General features: G+C 55.3%; 7 protein-coding genes and 1 non-coding gene across 8 annotated transcripts; 4 read left to right on the forward strand and 4 right to left on the reverse strand.

Moving 5' to 3' along the window:
• Window positions 1-4,122: 4,122 nt before the first annotated feature.
• On the reverse strand, window positions 4,123-4,203 carry J4E90_001164. Its single transcript has one exon. It is a non-coding gene; the product is annotated as a tRNA-Ser (tRNA).
• Window positions 4,204-7,400: 3,197 nt separating this feature from the next.
• On the reverse strand, window positions 7,401-8,842 carry J4E90_001165 (uncharacterized protein; the record flags this gene model as incomplete). The annotated part of the gene is made up of 3 exons (XM_051430755.1): window positions 7,401-8,345; window positions 8,394-8,525; window positions 8,585-8,842. 3 exons carry the CDS (start codon window positions 8,840-8,842, stop codon window positions 7,401-7,403), a joined length of 1,335 nt encoding a protein of 444 aa, XP_051296242.1.
• A 504-nt stretch (window positions 8,843-9,346) lies between these two features.
• Window positions 9,347-10,526, reverse strand: J4E90_001166 (uncharacterized protein; the record flags this gene model as incomplete). The annotated part of the gene is made up of 3 exons (XM_051430756.1): window positions 9,347-9,587; window positions 9,635-10,356; window positions 10,410-10,526. 3 exons carry the CDS (start codon window positions 10,524-10,526, stop codon window positions 9,347-9,349), a joined length of 1,080 nt encoding a protein of 359 aa, XP_051296243.1.
• Window positions 10,527-11,578: 1,052 nt separating this feature from the next.
• On the forward strand, window positions 11,579-12,120 carry J4E90_001167 (uncharacterized protein; the record flags this gene model as incomplete). The annotated part of the gene is made up of 2 exons (XM_051430757.1): window positions 11,579-11,928; window positions 11,979-12,120. The coding sequence occupies 2 exons, from the start codon at window positions 11,579-11,581 to the stop codon at window positions 12,118-12,120; spliced, it is 492 nt and encodes a 163-aa protein (XP_051296244.1).
• Window positions 12,121-12,758: 638 nt separating this feature from the next.
• Window positions 12,759-14,012, reverse strand: J4E90_001168 (uncharacterized protein; the record flags this gene model as incomplete). The annotated part of the gene is made up of 1 exon (XM_051430758.1): window positions 12,759-14,012. The coding sequence occupies one exon, from the start codon at window positions 14,010-14,012 to the stop codon at window positions 12,759-12,761; it is 1,254 nt and encodes a 417-aa protein (XP_051296245.1).
• A 386-nt stretch (window positions 14,013-14,398) lies between these two features.
• J4E90_001169 (uncharacterized protein) lies at window positions 14,399-16,575 on the forward strand (the record flags this gene model as incomplete). The annotated part of the gene is made up of 2 exons (XM_051430759.1): window positions 14,399-16,402; window positions 16,453-16,575. The coding sequence occupies 2 exons, from the start codon at window positions 14,399-14,401 to the stop codon at window positions 16,573-16,575; spliced, it is 2,127 nt and encodes a 708-aa protein (XP_051296246.1).
• Window positions 16,576-21,178: 4,603 nt separating this feature from the next.
• Window positions 21,179-23,700, forward strand: J4E90_001170 (uncharacterized protein; the record flags this gene model as incomplete). The annotated part of the gene is made up of 4 exons (XM_051430760.1): window positions 21,179-21,535; window positions 21,715-22,377; window positions 22,428-23,221; window positions 23,331-23,700. The coding sequence occupies 4 exons, from the start codon at window positions 21,179-21,181 to the stop codon at window positions 23,698-23,700; spliced, it is 2,184 nt and encodes a 727-aa protein (XP_051296247.1).
• A 1,036-nt stretch (window positions 23,701-24,736) lies between these two features.
• J4E90_001171 (uncharacterized protein) lies at window positions 24,737-25,994 on the forward strand (the record flags this gene model as incomplete). Its single annotated transcript, XM_051430761.1, has 6 exons — window positions 24,737-24,780; window positions 24,845-24,917; window positions 24,971-25,053; window positions 25,099-25,696; window positions 25,759-25,890; window positions 25,962-25,994. 6 exons carry the CDS (start codon window positions 24,737-24,739, stop codon window positions 25,992-25,994), a joined length of 963 nt encoding a protein of 320 aa, XP_051296248.1.
• Window positions 25,995-26,170: the final 176 nt, after the last annotated feature.

Here is a 26,170-nt window from a genome sequence, read left to right on the forward strand (position 1 = left end):
ATGTGACAGGAGACAGCAAGACTTCAGAGGCTGCGACGACGAAAAGGCGAAGCGGACATTGTGTCTCCATCAGCAGCAGATTGCGCATGCCGCCACGGTGCGCCTGTGGATTAATTTGCATCTGGCCGCGAGGCCCTGGTCGTGCAGACGGCTGTGAGCTCAAACCGCACTAGCCAAGGGTAATATATACCCCGGCTGTGCTACCGTATAGCCCAAGACATGGAGTATCCCTTGCCTACGACACGGCGACTGAACCCTCAATTTCGAGGAATTTGGAGGCGGCCGCCTGTGCAGTGTTGATGTCCATCTCCAGCGCCTTGCTCCCCACCGTTCGATGCGCACGCTGCTGAGGAAGGAACGGCCATCAGGCGGCCAATAAGAGAAGGCGCAGCCCTTGCCCTTGCCCTTGCCGAGCCCTTCATTTCGGCATGACACGGGTCCCGCTCGCATGCGAATGATGATGATCGCTCACCACGCCGCCTCATGCTGCACCCAACCCCGTGGACATGCTTTGATTGTTCGCTCAGAAGCAATATCGCGGCACCTTCCTGGGCCCTGCACACTGTTATTCCAACGTCTCTACCGGCTGACTGTAGGAAACTGCAGGGCTGCGTATCGCCTGCAGCCACCCAATTCCTTCGCTGAGCAAGCCATTTTGCCGGTCTGTGTCCACAGTCATTCCGAAGTGCGACCAACTACTACCGTACCACGCTATCGTTTTTTGACAGCCATGTGCGCTTTGCCTGCATCGTCCAGGACTGTCCTCTCGACGACTCGCCAAAGTTCGTCCTAGGGCAGACGGCTGGTTTCGACTTCTGCTCGCCGCCTCCACGCCTGCGCCCCAGCGAACGACATGAACTTTACAGCGCCCTAGGTTCGAGGTAGCCCCTGTCCGTCGCTAGCCTTCACTTGGACTGCAGCCTCGACATCGGCTGCTGGTACCGGTACTTTCTGACTGGACTGTCCTTCATCTCTCAAGTCAGCATGGCCTTGACTGACGCCATTCCATCAGCGCCTCAGGTGCTCATCCCGTGCTCTAACGTTTCATATCTCTCGGTCTGCGACTATGAACGCCTGCCACAGCTATATTTGGTTGTCTGTCGACGTTCTACAAACATTCCACCTGGCGGGTGCCGAGGCTCGCCTTGTCATCGGGTACTGTGACTCGTTTGAAGCTCCTGCGTAGCACTGTACGAGGAAGGTGCGAATCCAACCCACAGATCTGAGCCGATCCAATGGTCCAGCCAATGCACCGCGGCATCGGGCTGTCTCCTCGTTTCCTGGGATTCCCCTTTCTGTCGCTTGGCTTTACCGTTTGGTCGAGGCCAACATAACCGTAATTCAAAGCATCGCAAGGAGACTTCCGCCGCCACGGTTAAACATGGCGATTGAAGCTGATCTTTTAGACCTGAACAGCATGCACGCGCTTTGCTGTGCTGTGCTGTGCTGTGCTGTGCTGGGTGACATTCCAACACCGTGAGACCACCCTTGCCGGCATGCGCTTGAACGTTTCGAAACCATTCCTGCCGACTAGAAGAAGAACATTCCTTAACGATCTGAACATATAGCCCCAGGCCCCACCTCTGCATTGGGCACGGTTGCGATCGTCATTTTCATGCTATATTTCTGGTCCTATACTCTATGCAGGCTTCAACTGCTCCGGAGTACACAAGGCTGAGGCTGCATTTCACCTTATGCTCGGCTTCCACTGTTGTTTCCTGTCAGATCCATGTGCCGCAGCCTCTCGCAGGGTCGTTGTTTATGGATCTTGTCTCCCGAAACGCGTTCTGTGTCGCTTCCACGAGGATCGGTGGGGCATGACGGCACGCATGAACCTAGAATCTCCATCTCCACTTTGGTGGCCAAGCACTCTTGTAACCTGGGCATTACCGACTTCCAGAAGCCACCCATTGGACTTCTGTATATGGTTTGCACGATATGTGTCTCCGTTTGCTGTTTGTGGAGTTCCACTGGGGATGAAGAGACAGCACGTAAACCTTGACATCGTGTTGAGGCATACAAACAGTACATGTTACGTGTACAACGAGGAAAGATGTCTCATGACGTGGCAATCGTTGCAAGTTATCGAAGATCTACGAGAAGAATTTGCTCGCCTTCTGCGAGCCCTTCACCAACAACTGCTGCATTAACACTCGTCATAGTCCGTCCATTCGCTGCTCTTCCCAACATGCAGAGTACCCACAGCCAGACCCAGCAAGCCAGCATCCTCAAGACGACGACGCGTCCTCCTTCGCCACAACATACAGCGTCATAGTCCCACTGTAGCCATCCCCAGTCACTACACTCGACGCCCCTTCCTGAGTGAATATGCCCGCAGACATGGAGTCGCGGCTTCACATGCCAAAGTTCGCGCTGAAGATGAGCACAGCCCTGTAAGTAAGATGGGTTCGTCGGTGACGAGTCGAGGTGACCTTTGGCCGGGCCATGCGTAACGAGTATGTCTGTCGCTTCCGGGACGGTATTTGACCACACGTCTTCGTTTCCCGGATACTGGAATGCCCAGTTGCCGTATCTCGGTGTCATGGGACTGCCGTAGATCCTGACGTTTCTGTCGCGAACGGTGAGCATCCTCGACTCATTCTCGAGGTATACTACGCTTCCCCATCTGAGATCTCGCAGTCTGCGTTCATCATTCTCTCGGCTTGCAAGTCGTGGGTTGCGGCAAAAGAAGGACTGATCGAGGAGCAAATCGTGATTCCCTGCTATCACAACCTTGTGTTGGTGTGACAGACTGTTCAACCAGTCAAGCTGTAACTGCAGCTCTTCAAATGTGCCGTTGACTGTCAGATCGCCGGCGTGAATCAAGATGTCGCCGTTCGGTACACGCGGCTGCTCGTTGTGCGTATCGGAGACGCAGACGATTCTAACAGGTTTTGTACAAAAGGGCTTTGATGTTGTAGAAGCCGGCTTCGGTATTGTTGAGAGCGGTCGGTGAGCATACAACTACTGTGCGATGAAGAGTATTGGGTTCTGCTGCATACGCTGCCATGCTGATGGCAGTGCAGGCGCGAACATGTTGGACTTGCCAAACGTAGACCGTGTATATGTGGTAGTCATATTGCAAAGTAATGTGTGAAACAAGCCGCTGCGAATTTTTCTTCTTGTAGGTAGCTAGACGCGTTCTCTAGGCAGCAACGAGATAGATATAGCAACATGTGACGGCTTAAGGTCAGATCGGGCTGTAATAGATGCAGTAGTCGTAGCACATGTGATAGTTGTGGTTATGCCGTACTGTGGCAGACCTAATTACAGCTTTCATGATTGGTAAAGTTCTATGGTACCAGCATCCATGGATTGGTCCAGCGAAACATGACGAACCACAAGAATCGCACCAGTACCATCGAGATCAATGTTCCCACTTGTCCGCCATCGGCACTATAGCCACAGCAGTCGCATAGTCTCCATCGTGGCTGATGCTAATTTCGCACAGCTGCCCATCGATCTCGCTCATATCGATCAGTCCAATTTTGCCGTCAGGCTTCACCCAGGTTGGCTCGAAATCCTCGTAGACCATATCCAAGATCAAGCCCTGGGGTCGTAACGATTGGTGCTTACTGCGATCAACCGCGGTAACAGGGAGGATCATGATATGCTTGAACCCTCTTTGAACAATGTCGAGGTGTTGAATTGCTTTGCGGCAAGCTTCTTTCGCTGCGAACCTTGTATCACGTAAGCTCCTGGTCGGGAGATTGAGCTGATGCGAATACTCACCTACCAGCGAGAAATTTGGAGATTACATCTGCCTTGTCCAATACAGATTCTTCGGGTCCAAAGCGATGCCAAAAGTACTGGCGCTCGTGCTCGGTAAACACTCGTTTTAGGTAGTGACGCAGAGGGCGCAGAGGCTCGCCTTCGCTACCGGTACGGGGCGTGATGATGGATCGCACTCTTGGGACATTGCAAATATCAGTGCCCACGCGGAAGGGGAACGGAAAGGGTCGCGGTGGCATGGGAAGTTAGATAGCAGCTGTCCGGATTGGGGAGTATATGTACGCCAAGATGGGCTTGGCAGTCAACACAATGTTGTCACGCAGAAAAGCGCAAAAAGTTAGGCTTCAACCAGAGAGGAGACCTCTCTGACCTCCGCATGGGCAAAAAGATCGACGTTGGCCAGATTCGAACTGACGCTCCCGAAGGAACAAGATTTCTAGTCTTGCGCGATAACCACTCCGCCACAACGCCCCCGTTTTTGCTGCTACTGCTGCTTCGATGAAAGACAATGAATTCAAATAGCATATATACCAGTCAATTGTGGTTTGAACTGTGCGTAGATGTGGGGGTGGCATCCAGAAGCGTGCCGTGCCTCCACACCTCCACCTAGACAGTCATGATCCCGAACGACCCCGCCCGCTTACCGTTCTTCGCAGGCTGAGAGCTCAATCTTGGTCGGTCCAAGTCATCATCGTTGACGTTGGCATCGTCATGGGCGGCAAAAGGCCCGATGTCAAAAAGTTTCGATTGTTCGCCTGATCCCGCGAAGAGCCGCAACGTTGCGTTTCGGACATGAAGATGAGGCGGGAACAGAGAAACTCCCCGCAACCACCGGATTCCGACGACCAATAATGCTCATACTGCCACGCGTTCCATAGCTTTGATTCGCTTGCGCACCCATTACTACCCGACGCGGAGTACGGTCAACGGCGAGAAGTCTGCTACACGTCAGTCTTGGTACTCGATGAAAACGGCCCAAACCCAATTCAATGATTGTGTAGGTAAGGGGTCCTGGTGCGTGCGAGACCTAATCTGGGATCATGGTGGTTGCGCATGGCTGTACATATGCTTCAAGCTACGGTTGGCTCGCCTTTGTGGAAGTCCGGCCTTGGAACAAAGAGCTAGGGTGTCAGGGCTGATGTGCATGCGGCCATATTCTGGTGAGACGATGCTGATGGGCTGTGGTGTTATGCGGTGATGTTCAAATGTGCTTGGTCTCCTCGGTGATTATTCTCCTACGAGCTCCTTCCATCAACTGCACCGTTCAGAAGTGCAGTAACGCCTGCGAAACCAGGACTAATGCAGCCACAAACCTCTCCACGCCTACCCGGCGTCCCCATCCTAAAACTAGACTCCAGCGGGCCGGAGTACTCTCGCTGGCGACGCAGTCTTCAATTTGCACTGGAATCGAAAGATACTTGGAAATACTGCAATGGCGCTCTACCCATGCCTATGCCAAAGGCCTCCTCAGAGGAAACGAAAGATGTAGAGCCGAGCCTGCTCGAGGAGCGAAGAGCATGGGTTCGACAAGATCGCGAGGTCAAGCTGGACATGTTTCTTTCCGTGGCAGAAGAAGTGATGCAGGAAGTCTTCGAAGTCGGGCCACCCCTACCTCCCATCAACCACACTTCGCAAGAAATGCTGCAAGCATTGGACGATAACTTCGGTGTCTTTAGCTTTTCTGGATACCACCACGCGTTCTGCCATTTCCTAAACCTACACATCGACCAGTACGCAAGCATACAGGACTTCAACACTGAATTCACGACGGTACTGGAAGATCTGATCGACTACGGTCATCCACTATCCAACACACAAGCATGCAGCGCGTACCTCTCTAAGCTGCGATGTACGCAGAACCCGGGGGTAGCGAAGAAGTTGGAGGAGTTGGACACACTGTCAACAGAACCGGACATCCACGACCTCATGCGAGAGTCACTTTCGTGGCCATGCATCCGCCCACTAGCGACAAAGTCCTCTCAGGTCTTCCAGGTGCAACCGGTGTCAGAGGAGTGCCGTACGGATAACGGAGGTCACTCCCATGGCGACCCGCCTGGTCTCTCAGACACCTCCACCGTATCGTCCGAAGGTTCCCGTTCAAGGCAGCTATCCATAAAGGTCAACCACCCGCAGTGGGCGGTTACGCGCGCTTCTGATAACGTCGACCCGCAGGACCTGCGTGAAGCAATCGAGAAACTACTCACCACGGGCGAAGCGGATCCTTCCAGTCTGAATTACGATGCGTCAGCGATATCAGCATGCGCAACCCCGGATTGGTTGAAGGCACAAGAGAAGGCATTCTCCAAGCCACTTCCGATAGCAGAGCCACCGGCCCCTACTGAGTCACATACTCTACGAAAGACCGCCTCCGAGTCGCGCGCGCGATCCGCCTCACCGCGGCTCCTGTCTCCACTGTCCAGAACCGTGTCGCAAACAAGTCTGACTGTACCAACCATGACGACGCGTCCACACTCCGCAGACACATCAGCCAGGTCATCCCAACACGTTCAGCGACAACCCAGGCCACCAATGTCGGTGTGGAGAGCACCAACATATCCGCCACCAGCACTGTCTGACCACCCGGCTTTCCGAGACAATCCCTTTCTACCCAAAGAGCGTGCGCAATCAGACTCCCTCCTTGCGGACGCGAATCGACCGGAGCTTAGACCCGACGACTATGAACCACCTCATTCAGCACCACTACCGCACCCATACCAGTACTCGGCCCACTCGTCAAACAGCAGTAGCGCAATAAGCCTGCCCATCCAAGGAACGAACGAGTCATCATGGAGCTACGGTAGCAACAACGGCGATGACATAGAAGAACACATACTATCGCCCGTCGCATCTTCCATGCTTCTCCCACCCATGGAGGATAGATTCGTTACTATCCAGCGAAACAATGCCCCTCTCCCTCCTCTACCCGTAGACACGAACACCCTACAATGGCGCACCCCAACGTTCGACGATCTTGTCCCGCCGCCACCCCCGAAGAAGAGCCGTCTGCGCAAAACGTCTTCGACTCTCGACATGTTGAAGCGGCTCAGTGGAGACATTCTCTTGGAATCGAGTGACGAGGTACGGGAACGTGAGGAGAAGAAGCATCGGGAAAAGGAGAGGAAAGGGAAAAGCTGGAGTATTGGCAGTATCGCGAGGTTTACGCATAGCAAAGGGGTTAAGTAGACGCTTTAGTTTGCGACAATGATGAATATGGTGCGTATGATGAGGAAATTGAAGATGTGCCGGACGGCTATTGTTCGTCTCACTGCTTGTATGGGTGTTGTTTTCCTTTGTCGTCAGGTGGACCGCTGGAGCTGTATACCCTATGTATTGATATAAACACATCATTCTTTTACCTGCTATCATGTGTGCCACACCGAGACTCATGAATGTGACTGTCCAGAGACTCTTCATCCGTTGTGTCTGTCGAAGCGATGTATTTGTACAGTCTTTTAAGTGTTAGACCAGAGGGGGAAAATGGCATCACACCCGCATGTTCAATAGCGGACTCTAATAGTCTAGATGAGGGGAAGACTAGTCTATGATAGATTCTCCATCCCAACAGTACGGCTTGGTCGCTGTCCCGTATAATCGTAACACATTCCAGCTTCGGCCAGTCGTGGCTAGCAAGACTCCTGAAAACCTCTACAAGGTGCTATGCCTCCACCCTACTGGGTCTCCCTCACAACCTTGTCGACAGCCTTCGCAAAGTAGTCGACGTTGTGTGTGTTCAGGCCAGCCATGGAGATACGACCGTTCTTGGTCATGTACACATGGGAGTCTTCCCGGATCTTCAGAACCTGCTGCTCTGTCAAGCCGGTGAAGCTGAACATGCCAATCTGCTCTGTGATGTGGTTCCATGTGCCGGGTGTGCCCATGTCCTCGAGCTTGCTACGAAGCGCCTTGCGCATCTCCTTTATACGACCAGACATTGTTCGGAGGTTGTCTTCCCATTCAGCGAAGAGCTGGGGGTCGTTGAGGACGGTCGAGGCGATGCGGGCACCGTAGGCAGGAGGATTTGAGATCTCGGAGCGCTGGAGGATGGCGAGCTGTGAGGCGATGCGCTTGATGGTGGACTCGGCGTCGGATGACGGAGAGGTGACGAAGTGGAAGCAGCCTGCTCGCTCGCCGTACAGACCAAAGTTCTTTGCGTAGGACTGGGCAATGCAGAGCTCGAAGCCCTGCTCGACAAAGTAGCGGATCGCCCAGCCGTCAGTTGCAAGGTCACCTGAAGCAAAGCCCTGGTAGGCGGTGTCGAAGAAAGGAAAGTGCTTCTTTGACTTGATCACCTCGGCAATCTTCTTCCACTGCTCTTGTGTAGCGTCGACACCGGTGGGGTTGTGAGCACACGCGTGCAGTACGATGATGCTGCCCTCTGCCGCATCTTGTAGGGCACCGATCATGCCATCGAAGTCAAGGCCCTTGGTCTTTTTGGAGAAGTAGGGGTATGTCTTGTATTCGAGGCCGACGTTGGAGAAGATCTGGAAGTGGTTGGCCCATGTCGGGTCGGAGAAGTAGGCGGTCCGCTGGCTCTGGGTCTTGTAGAACTTGGCGAGGAAGAGGGCGCCCAAGTGGACGGCGCCGGTGCCAGAGATGGTCTGCAAGCTGGTGACCTGTGTGGTGTGAGCTCAAGTCATGACGTGATGGAGGGGTGTCCTCACCCGCTTCTCCTTGATGGCGGGGCTGTCACCACCGAGCACGAGCTTCTGGGAGGCGGTTGTGAACTCGGCGAGACCGGCGATGGGGAGGTACTCGTGGTTGAGGTTGGGGTCGTCGCGCAGTCTGTCGTCGGCCTGTGGACGTGCAATGTTAGCCTGTGTTGTGTGGACATGAGGAAGGCGCGATGGCGTACCTTCTTCACGACGGGCAGAATCCAGGGCTTTGCATTGTCGTCACGGTAAGCGCCAATGCCCAGGTCGACCTTGTTGGGGTCCTCGTCGCGACGGAAGGCAGCCATGAGGCCGAAGAGCGGGTCTTCGGGCGCCTGGGGGACGACATTCGCGTCGAAAGCGGTGGCAGCCATGGGTTCGATGTGGGAGGAGATCTGGGAGAGGCGTGTCTTGGACGAGGTCTGGGGAGGAGTGGAGGAGGAGGTGCGTGAGTCTGGCATGATTACGGCGTAGGAGCGCTCCCACGTTTACGTTTCACCGCTGCCGCTGCCGCTGCCTAGGAAAGGGAAGCCGCGTCCGCCCACGCTAAACCCCGCAGTTTGCTTTTGGAGACGAGATGCGGAGAACCGGGAGGGCCGGCGCGAGACGATGAGCAAGAGATGCAGACATGGCGACGGCTCTCGGCCAGCTCGTTATATAGAGTTGACGCTCGGAAGGTCTGCCGCAGCGTCGTGTGAGCAGGCAAGCCGAGGCACAAGTTGCCGCGCCATCATGTCAGCCAGACAGGCCGTCTCACATGCAGGGCATCACCACGACCATTTCTTGCCATGAACCGTTGTGGGTCTGCGTTGCACCTGGTTCATGTCTGCCCACCCCACATGGGCTGATTTTCCTGCTTCTGGGAATCTGGTCCACTCAGAGCGCAGCGGATACTAACGGCGAGGTCGCGATTGATTCACATGTAGACTGTCTACTAACAACACCAGCCTGTCTTCCTGCACGCTTCAGATGAACAAGTCCCACAAGACAAGTGTCGTGCAGAAGATACTTGTCGCCCAGAACAGCTTCTGTGCCGTGCTGCCCCGCTCCGTCGCACGCTTGAGCTCCTTGTTTCCGCTCCCTACATTCTCCGTCGTATTGAACGAGTCTTCGATGAGCTGGTCAATGTGCGCCGCCTGCATGCTGAGGTTGGACGCGAGCGTCGACTGCAGTTCCGAGATCTCGGTGAGGGACTTTTCGGTTGCGCTGGCCGTGTCAGTAGTTGTTCATCATGCGCACGTTCGAGTACGTACCGAACTTTGTCGAGTTGGTCCTCATACTGCTTGAGCATGTCCTGATTCTCCTGCGCAAATAGCTGGAGCTGCTCGGGGTCGAGCTGATTCTCGATCACCGCGCTCGACTCGTCGGGGTTGTACGTCGGCTTCGCGCGATAGCCTGCAGACTCGTTGCCTGCACTGCTGCCATTCATACCGCTGTAGTCGCTGCTCGTTGGTCCCGTGGTCCTCGTTTTGTACAGCACGCTCTTGCTCTTCTCCACCTCGCGCATGAGCCGTATCTCCATCATGTCGCTCTGGAATTGGCCGCACTGCTCCAGCTGCTTCTGCAGCGACCATATTATGCCCTCTCGATGCGCCTTGATCGTATTTGCCTTGGCCTCCTGCATCTCCTCCTCGACGCTCTTTGCTGTGATTGCCCCGCCCGCTGCCCATCGTCCAAGCGCACCTAGGCCCTGCTTTGCGCGCTTCTTCAAAGCAACCTGCGTCTGCGTTTCCTGCCGTGTTTGCTCAGCAATGCCTAGCCTTTTGATGGCATCGTTCAGCCCGTGTATCGATTCTTTCGCCTGAGCGTCGATCTCGTTGCGCTGCGTGTTGCTAAGGTACTTTGCATCTTTGTCTGCCGACGTCGCGGAGCCGTTGGTTCGCGTGTACTGCTTCCGGCGGGGAGGATGCGCCGTCGAGAGATAACTTTGCCGTATCGACTTCAGGTCCGTGTGGAGCTTTGCAATGTGCCCTCGCTGCGGCAGTTAGCTTTACCTCCCCTCGAGTCCAGGCGCGCAACGTGGCCTACAATGCGGTATGCCTCTTTCACAAAATCATCTAGGGCCTCGACACGGAATACATGAGGCTCGATCGGGTGCGCATCGTGTTTGGCGAGTATCTGGTTGAATACTGGTGTGATGTCCATTGTGTTGGAGTGCGTCTGGGCGGCCAACTTGCTCATGTGAAATGACGATGCTCCCCGCGGGAGTGCCATGCTGGTCTTTCGCTTCCGGGCCAATGACGCACCATCGCCCTACAAGGTACTGTCTCCTCCACTACACCGGGCTCGCTCTTTGTTTTCTGAGCATGTGTTCTGAGCACCTTCAAAGGTGCATACGTCCTCTCGCAGGAACGCGGAAGTTAGAATAGGTGAATCTTCGAATGTTGCAACAACACAACAATGCCCCTGATCAAGAAATGAAAGAACAAGGCTTACTTCTGGTTATATTTTACATCTCTTTCCTTTGAGTTTTCTAATTGCTAAATTATAGAGTGAATTGGGGACAACAAATGCTGTTGTTCTAGTTCCTACTTCTGGCCCTTGCATTCTGACCATAGGGTGTCCTACTGTTGACTAACGGGCAATGATGTCCTGTGTCCATATCTCTTGCGGATATGTCTGACTATGATCATCTGCCACTCGTCTTTGCCTTTGTCGGTTTCTATATGGCGTGCTACCCATAGGCACCTCCAATGCTCGTTTCGCAAACAACGCTTTGTCCTCAATCTAGTCCCTCATTACATGGCTCAGCTATTGGTAGTTACCTTAGTATGTAGCTCAGCTGCTGGTAGTACAACCCAACAGCTGCGCGTAAGCTTATACTGAGACCTGCCCAATTGCACCTTCAGCCGCAAGGTCTCCTTGCTGAACCTCGAGAACCCGCTAGCTCTGCCTCGTACAGCCCCAAATAACTTGCTCATCTTGCTCGTCTTGCGACCTACGAACGGACCCAAACCCGATTTTTCGCCTTCCAGTCACTTTCTCGTACGCATCTGGCCCGTCGCCCCTGCCGGTAGCGGCCCCGGATTGCGCCATAGCGAATGCTCCTGCCAGTATATATAACTCAAAAATCTCTTCCAATACCTTTTCCTTCTCGTCATCGCACTCCCAAAAGTATCAACTCTTCAACTCACGCAGCCCCTCAACTCACTCTGCTACCAAGTTTCCACCTCTTACCAAAGCCACATCCCCTCAATATGCGCTCCTCCTACACCCTCGCAATGGCCTTTGCCGCTGTTGCCGTAGCTGCTCCCGCCAGCCTTGCTGTCCGCGGCGATGAAGGCTGTATCCCGGTCTCTTACACCATCTCTGACTACAAGCTCGTCACCTCTGCTACCTCCGGTAGCGTTGACTTCAACTTCAAGTCTTCCTTCTCCGGAGGCGGCAACGACGACCCCGTCCAGAACGGCGTTCACTGCGGCGGTTCCGGTGCATCTGTCCCCAACAACAACGAGTGCCAGGTCGCTGATCGCCGTCTTCTCTTCGATCTCCGTGGACCTCAAGATCAGGCCTACTACCAGATCAGCCACTCCTGGACCTGCTCAGGGTGAGTCCACTACTACATTCCTTCACATCCGACCACTAACAGTAGACCAGCAACCAGTGGATCTCAGGTACCGCAGTCAAGATCGACCCGCTTAACTGCCACACTGAAGGCGACAAGCGCGTCTGCACTGGTGGACCCCAGACCTTCGTACCCCAGAACGTGCGCAAGATCTGCAACTCGCCTCAGTGCTAGATGGCTTGAGCTAGCATGTCAAATCCGTGGGATTGTCTTTGGTGGCTTCCTTTGATTGATGTAGTGTTGGCGGGAAGGGTACGGATGACTTTGGCTTCTCATGGGGGTGCTTTGGCGTTTAAACGGGTCTGGCTTTCTTACTAGCTTTTCTTTTCCAGTCATTAGGATACCCGGGCGAAGACTCTACTGCCCAAACGAAGATTCGAGTTCAACGTTGCCTCCCCTCTTGTTGGCGTGCGATTATGTTATGTCAAGCTCATGTGACATCGTTGATCATGTTGATGCGACGCGACACGCTCGATCGCAAATTGCGCGGCCTTCTAGGTTTGAGCTCGGAGCCATGTTTGACGTTCCACATACGAGGCTGTTGTGCGGGATTGTGTATGATTGGGAGGTGGCTGACTTTGCTTTTTGTCTTGTCCTCGCCGCCTCCTACGCCTAGACTTGCGCTGTTTGCAGGCGTCAGACCTCAGTCAGATAATGCTGGAGGAGGGTTGGAATGTACGAGAAGAGAGACGTGAGAAGCGGATACTCACGTATCGGGACCTTGGTGCATGATCTCAAATTGTAATAGTCTTGTAAGAAGAGGTTGGGTATAACGCGGAAATCAAAGTTTGTTCATCCGTGAGGTGCTTGCCTCACCTGGCAGTACGCAACTGCTCCATAGTTTTGACCAGACTCCTACGCTTGATGTTGATACTTGACAGAGTTGCTGCCTGGCTCTCAGCCCCATTCGCAACCGCTCGTTCGAGAAACGCCTGCGCTGCTAGCACTTCATGATGAGCTTTTGCAAGTCGTTTGAGCTGTTCTGGAGCTGGACTTGAGTGCGTAGATGAATCCATAGCCCAGTCCGCATGGGTGTCCATATCTCCCATTGTGAGATCACTAACCCATAAAGAAATGTGGCCACGGAGTTCCAGGAGACTTGCCTGCTTATCAAATGGCGGAGATGATATGACTTGGTCGAGGCGCTCTGCAATCTCCAGAGCCTGATTAAGTTCCTCCGCTTGAATTGTCGCCTCTTTTGCGGAAGAGTTGTCCGGAGTCTCACTGATGCTACTGTCGACTGACGTGCTTCGAGAGGAGCGTGATTGGTTTGCAACGTCGTCGTGCAGCTGCTGTCTTGCACGCTTGCTCTTTTCGCGGACTTCGTAGATCCACAACGAGAACATGGGTGGGTAAAATGTCCTCTCGTCAACAGCATGGGGTTGCAATTTCCGGGTTGGGTGTTGGATAATGAGACGATTATAATATTCATGAGCAAGCTCAAAGCCTTCTGGAGAGAATCTGTGCTCCATCAGCGTCTGTGGCGTTCGACGCAGCGCTATTTCAGCACCGATGCCCCAGCGTCCGTGATTACGGGGATCTACAGGGCGCCCACCAGCAACCTGCGTCCGTAAAATCATGCCCCACGCTCTCCCCGCACGCTCGTAATCTCCCTTGAGTAGACAGCAATGCATCAGCGTCGACACAGAATCGAGATGAGCCCTCTTCTGAGCCTCTGGATGGCCTTGGACGGCACCACCTTTTGAAGAGGCGTGGACGGCGTAGAGGCGTGAAGGCGGTCTGGCCATTTCCTCTTGGACTTTAGCGGGGCCATTGTGTTGTTTGGACACGCTCGCAGATGCATGGGGGAAGGGTGGTGGAGGGACTTTGTCCTCTTGACTGGGCAATAGGCCTGCGACACGCAGCTGAGCTATTCCAGGCGCAGTGGACGAGGCGTACGATTGGGCTATGGCGTCTGGCTGCGTTTCGTCGTCGGCCTCTAGATCCGCAAGTGATTCATCTTCCTTCCTTTTATCTTTATTTCTTCTTGCCCTGTGGTACTGACTCGCGCGCAACGAGCGTGTCCTGTTCTGTTCATGGCGCAGCTGCGTGGTGAAGTGCTGCATGGCTACTGATGAGGGAGGACTGCAGGCTCATGCGGCTTCTGCGCTGCAACGGCCCCTGCTCAGAAGGCCGGGGTGCGGCGGTGAGGCTATGCAGGATAGCGGCCACGCACACACACTGAGGGGAGGGAAGGGAAATTGAGTCTGTAGAATAAAGGTGCGGCGAGTGGTTTCAGTAATAGACTCGAGGCACCTGGGCAAGAGTAATCGACGGCGGTAGCCCCATGGCGTTAGCGGCGTGACGAATTGGGAAGGCTCGGCTGCGCCATACATCACCGCCTGCCGCCGCTGGACCTCGTCGCTCTGACCCAAGACACATCGACCGACGACACCCTCTCCGACCGTTTCTATTCTCGAGGCGCGCCTTCCTCGCCGGACGGCCTCACAACATGGGCCAGGCAAATTCCACGGGCGCTGCGGACGCGCAAACACGGCGGCGCTCGCGGCCGCAGTCATGGGCGCCTGGCTTGCTGGCCTCGTCCCAGCCCGACAGCGACACGGTGCCAGAGCTGCTGCAGAGAGCGCCGGACACGCCCTCACGACCCCGAACGAGCACCACCAGACTCTCCAACCGCCTCTCTTCTCATTTCGGGCGCCACGATGCTGGCCCGTCAGCGCCCGGAGATGCTCCGTTGCCCAGTCGCTCGCGATCGCGGCTGAACCGGGCGCGCTCTTCGCTCAGCTCCATGACGGGCCTGCTGTCCAGGCGGCCGCCCATGGCTTCCCGCAACACGGAACCCACGCCCGGCGTCGCTGCAGCCAGCACACCCAGTACCAGCACGCCAAGCCGCTCCGCTCTGAGACACGCAGCAAGCGACCGAGGGCCCTTCCTTCCCCGTGTGCAGGTGCCGGAGCTGGGGCTCGACTTTGACCAGCTGCTGCGGAGCAACTCGCAGGGCGAGCGGCCGGACGCACATCGACCGCGGCCGCTGGTTCCTCTGAGCCCGCTGCGCCGGGATGGGCGGGCTCTCGGCATTATTCCGTCTCAGCGGCGACTTCGCAACATGATAGGACACCCGCGGAGGAGACGGTCACTATGGCAGGATGGAGAGAACATGGACAACGTGCAGCAGCTGCGGCAGGGCGAGGACCAGGCCGACGTGCTGTCGAGACTGCTATCGCTGGCCGCCGCAGCCACGGCAGCCTCACTGGTGGGCGATGACAACCAAGCAGCAACCCGAGACGGCACATTCGATACCTTCTTGCAGTCGCTGCAGAATGGCAGCATAGCATCGGCGCTCCGAGGCAACGAGGACGGACAAGGTGGCGACACTCCGGGAGCCGCCCAGGCGCCCCTCAATTTCTTCAGAATGTTCAGATTTGGCACTGGCACCGACAACGGGCGGACCGATAGTAGTGGGCGCGGTGGCAGCGCATCAGGGAATAGCGGAGCAGAAGGCGACGAGGATGGGGAGGGCAGGATGGTGCCGATAATCATTGTGGGCATCAGATCCATACAACCTGGAAGTGGCACTGGACAGGAGGATGCCAGCATACCGCCCTTCCTTGATGCCCTCTCGAGCTTCCCCACACCACCGACGTCACCAGGCGATGCCAATGCAAACATCCTACAACCACCACAGAACGGGACACGCTTCAGCCATAGGCGGCGAGCCTCGATGGGCGGCTTCAACTTTCCTTCCAATTACGACAGTCAAAGGCATCACCGCGGCACGCCACAAGAGCACCCTCGGCCATGGTCATCCGTTACTGACTCTCCCCCGGGGCCTCTCCCCCCACCCTCCACGCCCGCGACGACGCTCAACTTCTCAGCCGGCCCATCAGGCGCCACTACACCAGCGACTTCCACCTCTCCTCCCTCGCCGACCATACAGTCCTCGGCACCTTCACGGCGGAACAGCTTCGTCCGTAGAGCTGCCGGCTCGACTCTCGAGCCCACTGCAGAAGAGCCACAAACGCACACCCGCAATGCTCGCCCACGACGCTTGAGCGAGTCGGATTTCACAAGGTATGGGTCGGGTGCACCCCGTAGAAGAGGTGTCGTGGAGCCCGACAATAATCCTGGGGAGGGTTCGAGGAGCTGGATCATATACGTCCTGGGAGGGAGCTACCCAGAGAACCACCCTATTCTTACTACCCCAAGTCTCTTCACCGATTCACCAACTTACGAAGACATGATGTTGCTTTCTTCTATACTCGGGCCCGCCAAACCGCCAGTTGCGAGCGAAGAGGATGTGGCTTCGGCTCCGGGTCTCTTCAGGATACAAGATCGTGTTGGTACTCTTGTGGCCGAGGCTGTTGAGGGCGAGGAGACCATCAGTCTCGTTCCGGGTGCGCGCTGCCTCGTCTGCCTATGCGACTTCGAGGTGGATGAGGAGGCGCGGAAGCTGGTCAGGTGCGAACACATGTTCCACAAGATTTGCATTGATCAGGTGAGTTGGTCTCTTGTGTTCGAGGAGTTGCATATGCTAACCTATTCTAGTGGCTGACAACAGGACGCAACTCGTGTCCGCTCTGTAGAGGTGAGGGCGTGCACGAAACGGTCAAAGAAGCCGATGCCACTCCCGATGCCGCTGCGCCTGCCGCGCCGCAAGCAGCCGCTTGAACGATTCTCATCTGCAGCAGACCAGGCTCTGCTCTTCCGGCTCCGCTCGTTCTTCACATATACCCCTTTCTTATATGATTGGCTGCTCCACCCGGTTTATTGGATACGAAGGATTATCGTATCAGGCTGTTTTCTGTATTTCTTGCAAACTGGAGCGTTCATGGCGTCTACAATCTACCACTTGAATCTTGGCATATTTGGCATCACGGCATCCCAGGGAAAAGGGATGGGGGTTGGACTGTTTTTCGGCGGGCAGCATCTCAACGACTTGCTACGAATCTCTCTTTGTACAGGCGGTAGGATAAGACAGGAGAAGTGATTTAGCTCTAAAGCTACATTATTAAGCAGACATGACCAACTGCTACGCTTGTGCTGAAGGCCTGCCTGCCAGCAGTAATAATGACAAGGAGCGTTCTTTCGGCATGTAACTTCTCGGGATCGCATTGAAGGAGTGATACATGGAGAGAGGGGATGCATATCTGCTCACATAAGCCTGCTTCATGTCATGCATCACGTACCATGGCGGGTTAGCAGAGCTGATATAGATGCTCGTCATCCGCCCAAGTGCGACGAGTCACCCACATGTTACGGGACGTGTCGTGCCGGCCATTATTCGGTCTTAGTACCCCGAATTGCTCCAACCGTTTCTCCTTACGGTCGAACAGGAGAAGAATTGTACTAGGCAACGTATAGCTATACGGTGGAACGACTTTGGTAAACGGCGAAGACGCACAGGGCGAGTTTTCCGTTCTGGAACTTGTAGTGCTGACCCGATAGCGTCGTAGGAGTAATCATTGCCGGGGCGGGCGGCCGCCACAACCGTAGTTATCATACGATGCTTGTGGATGGACCAGAACCAGGTCCACACACGCGCATATCAGTGCACACGCACCTTTTGACATTTTCACAGCCAGCCGCCGAACCCTCGATCAATAGCGTCCGGGTATTTCTGAATGGGGCGTAGACTGGTGATAGTCCCCTTGTTGATGCTTCCGCGGAGCGCAGAAGGAGTTGCTGATGGATGAACGGCTTGGTCTGCTGTAGCTTGATATAGCCTGCGTGAGGGCGGGATAAGTGCAGATACCGGAATGGCATGCGCCTGCTTTCGGGACGGAGGGACACGTTGCTGATCATACTGGACAAATAGGCTACAACTCGGAATGCGGATGAACGTGTGTATGGATTTGTTATTGGTCGCGCGGAGTCACAGACCCTGCATATCGTGGAGCATGGTTGTATACAATCTGGACGGGCGATCTATCAGACGACCGTTGCGTTCCATCAGGAACATAGACGTCTAGCTTTCGCATGTGTGATGTCATATGAACTCTCTCACACAAGTTGCTTGGTTGCTGTAGCTGAACACGATAGATTAATTGATACAATCCGATGAGCTGTTCAAGAGGGATTCTTGTGCAGCCGTAAGGATCATGCAAGATTGCGTTTGATGATTCAAGACCACCGCGCAACCTGAGACGGAGTCTCAGGAAGCCAGGGTACCGGCTTGTTCCTACAGCAAATTCAGATCCTAGCCAATACGAAACAAAGGCGGACCGTTGCGTGATGTCGTGTCCAGATCCCACTTCAACTCCCGATCCATCTCAGCTACCGGTCATGTAGAATGTTCGCAGGTTCCCATCCCAGTAAGTGCGATCTGGTTGCCAATCCTCGACCAGTTGCAAGTCCAGGGTTACTGGTCCACTCGTTCGACTCGGAGATGAGGTTACCGTTTCGGGCAGGAACAGTGTCTTCCGGTCAATACGGAAGGATTTATGGTAGCTCATGATTTCTCTGAATCTCGCGGACTGCCGCCCATGACTACGAATGGGATATTCCGTAGCCTAGGTCGCGCTTCACATGACAGAGAGATGTGGAGATGATTCAATAGTGCCCATGGGAGATGGGAATGACGTTGAGACAGAGAACATGGCACTCTAGGATCTCGCAGGGACTCCACTGCAATCGCGTTTGAGAGTGGATTCAGGCCTTGCTTCGTGTCAGCAGTAGTCGCTGCTTCGCAGGAAGGCAGTCGCCAGCCATTGGCAATGTCGTCAGCGTGCCAGAAAGCGTAAGATTGACGTCGCGCTCTGCGGGCGAGAGGTTGCGGAGCGTCCTGCAGTCGGTCTAATTGTTTCAAGCTGAATATCTGGCTGTGGGTCGCCGTGGTAGAAACGGGCGTAACCCTGCCTGCTACACGTGGGTCCATTGCCGTGGAATAGCGTACCTCGGACTCGCACCTGCCTGCGTGATGAGTCGTCCAATCTGAATTTGACCTTCCTCTCGACGACGGCAGAAAAAGCTCGACGGTCACCCCACACACTACCTCATCTTCTGCCGTAGCATCCAGCCCGTCATTCGCTGCATGCAAGACGCAAGCCACCGGCACACGCAGGCCGCGTTTGGCATGCACCTGGACTGCGCTGAGCTGCGGCCAGGTTTGCGAGAACGAAGTTCCAAGGTTGGGTTCCGCCAGGCGTTGTTGCACAGCATATCTAGACCTCGTCAGCATATGGGCCTCCGTCGCTGCAACGCAAATGAGACGCGGCGTCAATCATCTAGAGATCCACCCAAAAGACGCGCCGCTTGCATGACGCACAGCAACTGCACGGTCGCGGTCGCGGTCGCGTCCCGCTCTTTCGCTCGCTCAAAGCTCCACCAGTCAGCTGCAGCCGGATTCGCGATTACAGCATCCGCCATCTACCATGCTGGTATAGGGCAGAACACGACATCAACCTCTGTAAGGTCGGTCTCACTATCTGTCAGGGCCCATGACGATATCAGTCCTGCCCCGCTCCAGTCCCGTTGGCCACTCCTGCATGGCACAACACAGAGACAGTTACCTCATAGTGCCTCCAAAGGAGCCAGTCTGACCGCAAAGGCCATGTCCGCTGTCTCTGTACCGTTTGATCCAAGTGCCGCTGCCGCCTTGCGCCGCTGGGGCGACGGTGTGCAGATGAGGCGATCCTGCTCATGCCACTTAGCTCGCACTTTCGCGCCAATCTTCCCGCGGCATGCCAGCAGCATCGTCAACATGCAGACAGCCGTGGCGCCTCCATGCCCTGGGGAGACGCAGGCATCCAAGAGCTACCATTGTCACGGGACAGGGACCCGGGGCTGAGCTCGACGGTGCTTGTACTGGTTAGCAGGCAGTGCCGCCATCTTCTCGAAGCAGGCTTTATTCTCCCGTCAACGGCCTCGTTGACTCAGTGCGAAGGAGCCGGTGGCGTTGCACGGCTGGCTAATTTGAGCCCGACGTCGCTAGCCGCGTTTGTGAGATGAAATATCAAATTGATATTCTTCCTAACAGGCACATTGATGAGGCTTGAAAGTCTAAAGGCTGCCACCGGGCAATTGCACTGCATTGCATCGGCGCACTCGCCACTTCAGGAGAGTGGAGTTCACGGAAAAGTCCATGGATATACCGGCCCTGCCCTATACTCAACGACGCCCATCACGCAGTCCCGAGTAAGGGCACTCGAGTATGTGTGTGCACTAACTTTGACAGCCGCTTCCAGCGCAGCTTCAAGTCCAGGCGCCATTCGCTGACGATTGACCTAGCCCCATGGCTTCGTTGAACGCCCCACATGCCTCACCACCTTGGTGAAATCGGGGCCGATGCATATCATGTCCGGCTTTGTGCTCGCCTTCTGCTAGGCTTGGTCCGTCTGCTGCAAAGGCAATCCGCGACCTCGCTCAAGCCGTAGCGTACTCGAGTCTATAATCGCTGTGGTAGCACGCCTAACAGTAGTTGACAGGCGGGATCAACGGCGGGGATGTGTCAAATATCGCCTTATACGGCATTTTGGAGCGATTGTTCCGGGCAGACCCTTCTGCTCTCCCCAGAATCCATCCAATGTGGATGCTGGCGAGTGGACCAGTTCGCACGGGGATCAAGAGCGATCAAACCTGGGATCGCAGAGCGCATCTTGCACCGAGCTAATCCATGGGTGCGCGGAAGGCGGAAGCGTTTAGGTGCACGGCCATAGCACAGCGGCCTGGGAGACAACTCAGCGGCTTGCGGCTTGCTTTTTCCCCTTCGCTGCACCCCGGCTTTAGATGCAGACGTTTGATGAACATTGAAACTATCCGTTCCTGGTATTGGACATTGCTTCTTTGGCCGAACTAAACACAAGCCTCCTGTCACGGCCCGGCTCTCACACGACCTCTGCCTGCGCCTGCTGTGCTCTCCTCCTCGACGTTGTCCAGTTTCAGTCTCAGACTGGTACTGCACATGCTTCCATCGTCAGCGATTGTGTTGCATTAGATCGGCTTGTTCCTTTGTGGACAAAATTCTGGTCTATTTAAGACGGCTTGGTCCTAGTGCTTGCTGGGGCCAACACCCGCGCGCCCAAATCAGCGTGCATTGGACTAAATCACGGCTTCGATCCTGCAAGCGTGATTCTACAAGTATATCCCTTCAAAATCCCGTACCTGGCGCCCGAGCCATTGTCACACCCGTGGACACGGCGATCGACCTCGGACCCTTGCAACTGAATGACGTTGATCCTTTTACGGCAAGCTTACCGTCCACGGCTCACCAACATTTACCAATACAAACAACCTACACTCCATCGCTCTCCAGTCTTTCCCATCTCTCTCAGGCATGTCTGGATACTATCCTCCCCCAGGGCACAACATTTCGCCTCAATACTACAACCTCGATTCTAATGCGATACCCAATTCCAACATTCAACATGCCCCACCAACCATCATCTCACATGGCTCGTATGCACCCACCCTGCCAGACAACCCATTTCAGCCTGGCGTGACGGGACCTTTTGTACAATACGAGAACATTGGTCAACCAAGTTACGTTGATCAGTATGAGGATATGTCCGGCCCCATGGGCTCAGCGCATGGTGGGAATGGTCGCGCGCGAAGAAGGCCAGCACCTGGCGAGCAGGTCAAGCACCGCAGAACTCGGAGCGGTTGTTTCACATGCAGGCAACGAAGAGTCAAGGTATGCGCATCAACTTTCAGGTGTCAGGCTTGGCTGATTGGTAACAGTGCGACGAAAATCATCCCGTCTGCGAACGTGAGTACCTGCGCTTGCTTGACAAGTCTGAAGTTCGTAAAGTCTGACGAAGTTTGCTAGGTTGTCGCAAGGGGAGCCGCGAGTGCATCTATCCAGACTCACAGTCCAGTCAAAAGGCGACCCGGAATGGGTCCAAGTCGGGCAAGTCGGCGTTCGCGGATGATCATTCCTCGCCCGAAACCCATGATGGGGAGAACAAGGAGCGTCTTCCCGCGATCATGGATGAAGACGAGGATGACGACTACATCGAGTATGACGACGACGACGACGATATGTCAAAGAGTCAAGATGCTCGAGATTCGTCACATACACCTGGGTCGCTCCTCGATCAAAGTACGTCGCCATCTACCGAAGCGTCGTCAACCGCCCCGCCTACGATACGACCGTCCCTGTCTCGGAAAGGCAGTGCGCAAACCACCAAACCGGGTCCTGTGACCAAGGGCACCTCCGCTATGGCCCGAGATCTTCAGTTTTATCTGAACTACTTCCGGGACCATATGAGTGTGCATCACTACTCGCTGAAACGCGACACGCACGGCTTCCTCAAAGGCGACTTCTTGAGTTGGGCGATGAAATTTGAGCCTTTGAAGTACGCTGTAGCCGGGTACGCGGCGTACTTCCACACACTTGAACAGCCAGATGGCCGCATGAACAGCTTCCTTCAGTTCTACAACGAGTCTGTTTCGCGGCTGAGGATAGCCATCACCAAAAACAAGAAACAGGGGCTCGCAACGTTTCTGACTATATTACAGCTTGCGAGTATCGAGGTGTGTAGCCTGGCTGTAGCCCACGATTCCTATGCTGACGTCTGCTGCAGGAGATGCTTGGTGACTGGGTCAACCTCATGGGTCATCAGAAAGCTGCGTTCGAAATGCTCACCCGCCTGTTCACGCCGGAGACTATCACCAAGTCAGATTTTCTCTGCAAAGTACTACTGTGGTATGTCCGGTTTGATCTGTTTGTTGGCTTTCAGTCTGGCGGCGAAGCAGTGCTGGGTCGGGAGTGGTACGAGGCTGTACACGAATGCTACGTGCAGAAAGTACGCGACATGCCAGGAGACATTGGAATGAAATACGAAGAGCGTTTTGCGCATTCAAGACTGGTGGCGAAAGACTCGAACGATCTGTTTGCGAGAACAGCCAAAGGTCTTGTCAGTCCCCAAGATTTCATGGCCCAGTTACCGATACTCAGGGAGAGAGTGGAGTCGCTACAAAGGAACATGGGTACAGACTTGACGGATCCCAATCACAAGGTCCACCAGATTCTGGGAACGCCAAAGCCAGAGGACATTGTCAACCCTTACGAGCCGGATGTCCTATGGGGCGGACCGCTTTGGACATCGAACTTCCTGCAGCTGGACACGTGGGGTATCTTGTTCATGTTTACGATCTCGTCTTCTATGGCGTTGAAGCAGCCTCTTGATCCAGAAGTCACTAAAGAAGCATACAAAGCGATACAAGTCTTCGAGGCTATATGCGCATATCCGGAAGCTCCGCCGGGCGCGGTACTGGAGGCACAAGTCAGTTTCGCCATCGCGACTCTGTTCCTGCCGAAAGATCAGAAGACTGTGCAGTGGGTTCGACAGACATTTGCCAGGATTGAAGCATCAGGGTAAGTGGAATCTCTTGCTTGTACGAAGCTGGATGAGTGCAATATGCTTTCCTCCATGCAGACCAGGTACATGAGAAGATTTCGACAAGTCGACTAACACGAGGGGCAGATACATTTATTCCGACATTCTTCGCAATCGTATGCTCGAAGGCATGGGGGTTGGCCCATCGGACTGGTGGCTTCCCAACGACGAAAGCTGCCCGCCTATCATCCGGTCCATCAAAGACTTTATCAAAGACCGCACACAGGCACCCAAGGACCAGGTCTCGGACGATCTACGAGAGATGCGAGGGATCTTCAGCTCCCTGACAATTTCCGATTCGCCGCCCTCGGACAACATGACGGTGACGAGCGCCGACGGCGTGGCTTCAACGTACAATTCTCCAGATTGGCAATCTCCGGGCTACGGAAGCGACCGCAAGTCGTCAAACGCAGAGGCTTGTCCACCGGGGTCACAGCAACAGTACGCTGTGCAGTAGAATGTTTTGGGCGCAAGAAGTATTCGAATCCCTCAGCACGGCTGCGATAAGACGTAAATTGTTGTGTCGGTCAGATGCAATGCCACGTCGGTAGTGCCTACGCCCACGTTGCCCTAGATGACGGCTGGATGCATTGCAATAGAGTGTGTCTGTCGGAAACGCTCTATCAGCCCTGTAGGACGAGCGTCGATCGCCGAGATGGCCTTCCGAGAGGCGGTTTAGTGCTAGGTTGAGGACAGAAGAGGTTTGGCTTGCCTGAAGGCAGTGCTGCCGTGACACACAACATCGCATCTTGGGCCACAGAGAGCGAAGTGGGCTGTAGCCAAAGAGGAAGAAATGAGCGACAGAACAGACACGGCATGTCATGTGGTGTGACGTCTGTCAGCTGCTGGACCGCATGTCAGATCCGACGTCGCATATAGATTGGATTTCCATAGCCCTATCGATGGAGATTCAGGGGAGTAGAGTTTGACAAGATGCACTCGATGGAAAGCTTGTTCACGAGAGATGAGGGGACGCAACTGTTATGTGGACTCGATGTGAGGCACGTGGATGGAGACTAGGCAGGCACACATGCGGTCACAATAGCGCGTGGCGGTTCTATGCGACTTTTGTGATACTAGAATCAAAGGATAGGATACCACTGATGTGGTTGGAGATCAGGTCTGACAAATTGGCATGTGATGGCTGTGAATGCGATGCAAATCTCGAGTTGCTCCGCACGTGCCTCGTTGGTGCAATTTCGGCGTGCCTGCAAAGGATTGAATTTTTGAAGAAGTTGCAAACCCTAGAACCGCTCTAGAATGGATGAACGAAGGCGATGAGATGCTTGTTGAAGCGCTGTGGAGTGTGCATGTGGAGCGTTGGAGATGATCGAAACGGGCCTAGCTAGCGTTGCAGGGATAAGGCGCGACCCTGACAGCGGGCAGCGGAACACATGAAAGTCGGCAGAGGAGAGCGCACCTCGACCACTACCACGACGCCCCGCCACGAGACACAGACAAGCCCGTGACAGCTACCACACGAACCACCCACCATGGATAACCTCGGCAAGATCTCGGCGTTTGGAAAGAACATCTCGTATGCCTGGTCCCGCAGCGACTGCTAGGTGGAAGCCCGCGATATGCTGACATTGCTTTTGCAGCGCCTCCTTCACACCGTGGGCTGCCAGGACGCAGCAGTATGTCAAGGAGCAGGTCGGCAATGTCGAGGACAAGGTACGGCTGGCCCTGTGAGCGTCGCCGGCGCAGTGCTGACACAGACACGGCAGACCCAACTCCCCCCGGACTACATCGAGCTGGAGAAGCGCGTGGATGCGCTGAAGAAGGTGCACACCACGATGCTGCAGGTCACGTACGACACCCGATCCCCGTCGCTGTGCCTGGTCTGACTGTCTAGCTCGCAATACGCCAACGAAGCCTACGACTACCCAGCCAACATCCGCGAGTCCTTCAACGACCTGGGCCGCACCGTCTCGGAGAAGGTCAACCTGCTCTCCAGCGCCACGTCGCCCGCAGAGGCCCAGGCAGCCCTCACTGCCCCTCCCTCCGCGAAGCCCCAGCCCAAGACGTTCAGCCATGCCGTTGCCCGCGCCGCCCTCAACGCCTCGCACATGCTCACGTCGGAGCAAACAAGCTCGAGCGAGGACCCCCTGGCCACGGCGCTCGAGAAGTACGCCATCGCCAGCGAGAAGGTCGGTGAGGCGCGATTGGCGCAGGACGCCCAGATCCAGAGCCGCTTCCTGGCCGGCTGGAGCACCACGCTCAACACCAACATCCAGTTCGCCACACGTGCGCGCAAGGCCGTCGAGAACTCCAGGTTGAGCCTCGATGCCACCAAGGCCAATGCCAAGGGCCCTGCCTTCTCCCTGCCGGGCCAGGCTCCCAAGAAAGACGTCATGGACGACGACATCAGCGAAGACGCCAGAGCCAAGATCGAGCAGGCCGAGGACGAGTTCGTCGGTCAGACTGAGGAGGCTGTCGGCGTCATGAAGAATGTACGACCATACCCCTCACCCTACACCACCTTGTGCTGGGACCCCCGCTAACCTCCGACTAGGTCCTCGACACCCCCGAGCCACTCCGCAACCTCGCCGAACTCATCGCCGCCCAACTCGAATACCACAAGAAGGCCTACGACATCTTGTCCGAGCTAGCTCCCGTCGTCGAGCAGCTGCAGGTGGAACAGGAGGTGCGTAGACATCAGTCTTCCGACTACTAGACTTCTTTGTAGAGGACCCAACTGATGCATTGCATTCATAGGCCAGCTACCGCAGGGCCCGTGAGGAGTTGTAGGACGACTCTGACGCACAAGCCCGAGCGACAGAAGAGGTCCAAGGCAGTGATTAGCTTGGTGCCGCTTCATTGCTTGGACGTGGACTGCCATGAGCTTCGTTGCATTGTGTATCGTCGCGTGATGCATGTCTTGCTTCATATTTTGGTGGTCTAGTCTGTTAACTCATTCAATACCT

Source organism: Alternaria incomplexa, assembly GCF_024043165.1.
Source record: "Alternaria incomplexa strain BMP 0042 chromosome Unknown scaffold_1, whole genome shotgun sequence".
Lineage (NCBI taxonomy): Eukaryota > Fungi > Ascomycota > Dothideomycetes > Pleosporales > Pleosporaceae > Alternaria > Alternaria incomplexa.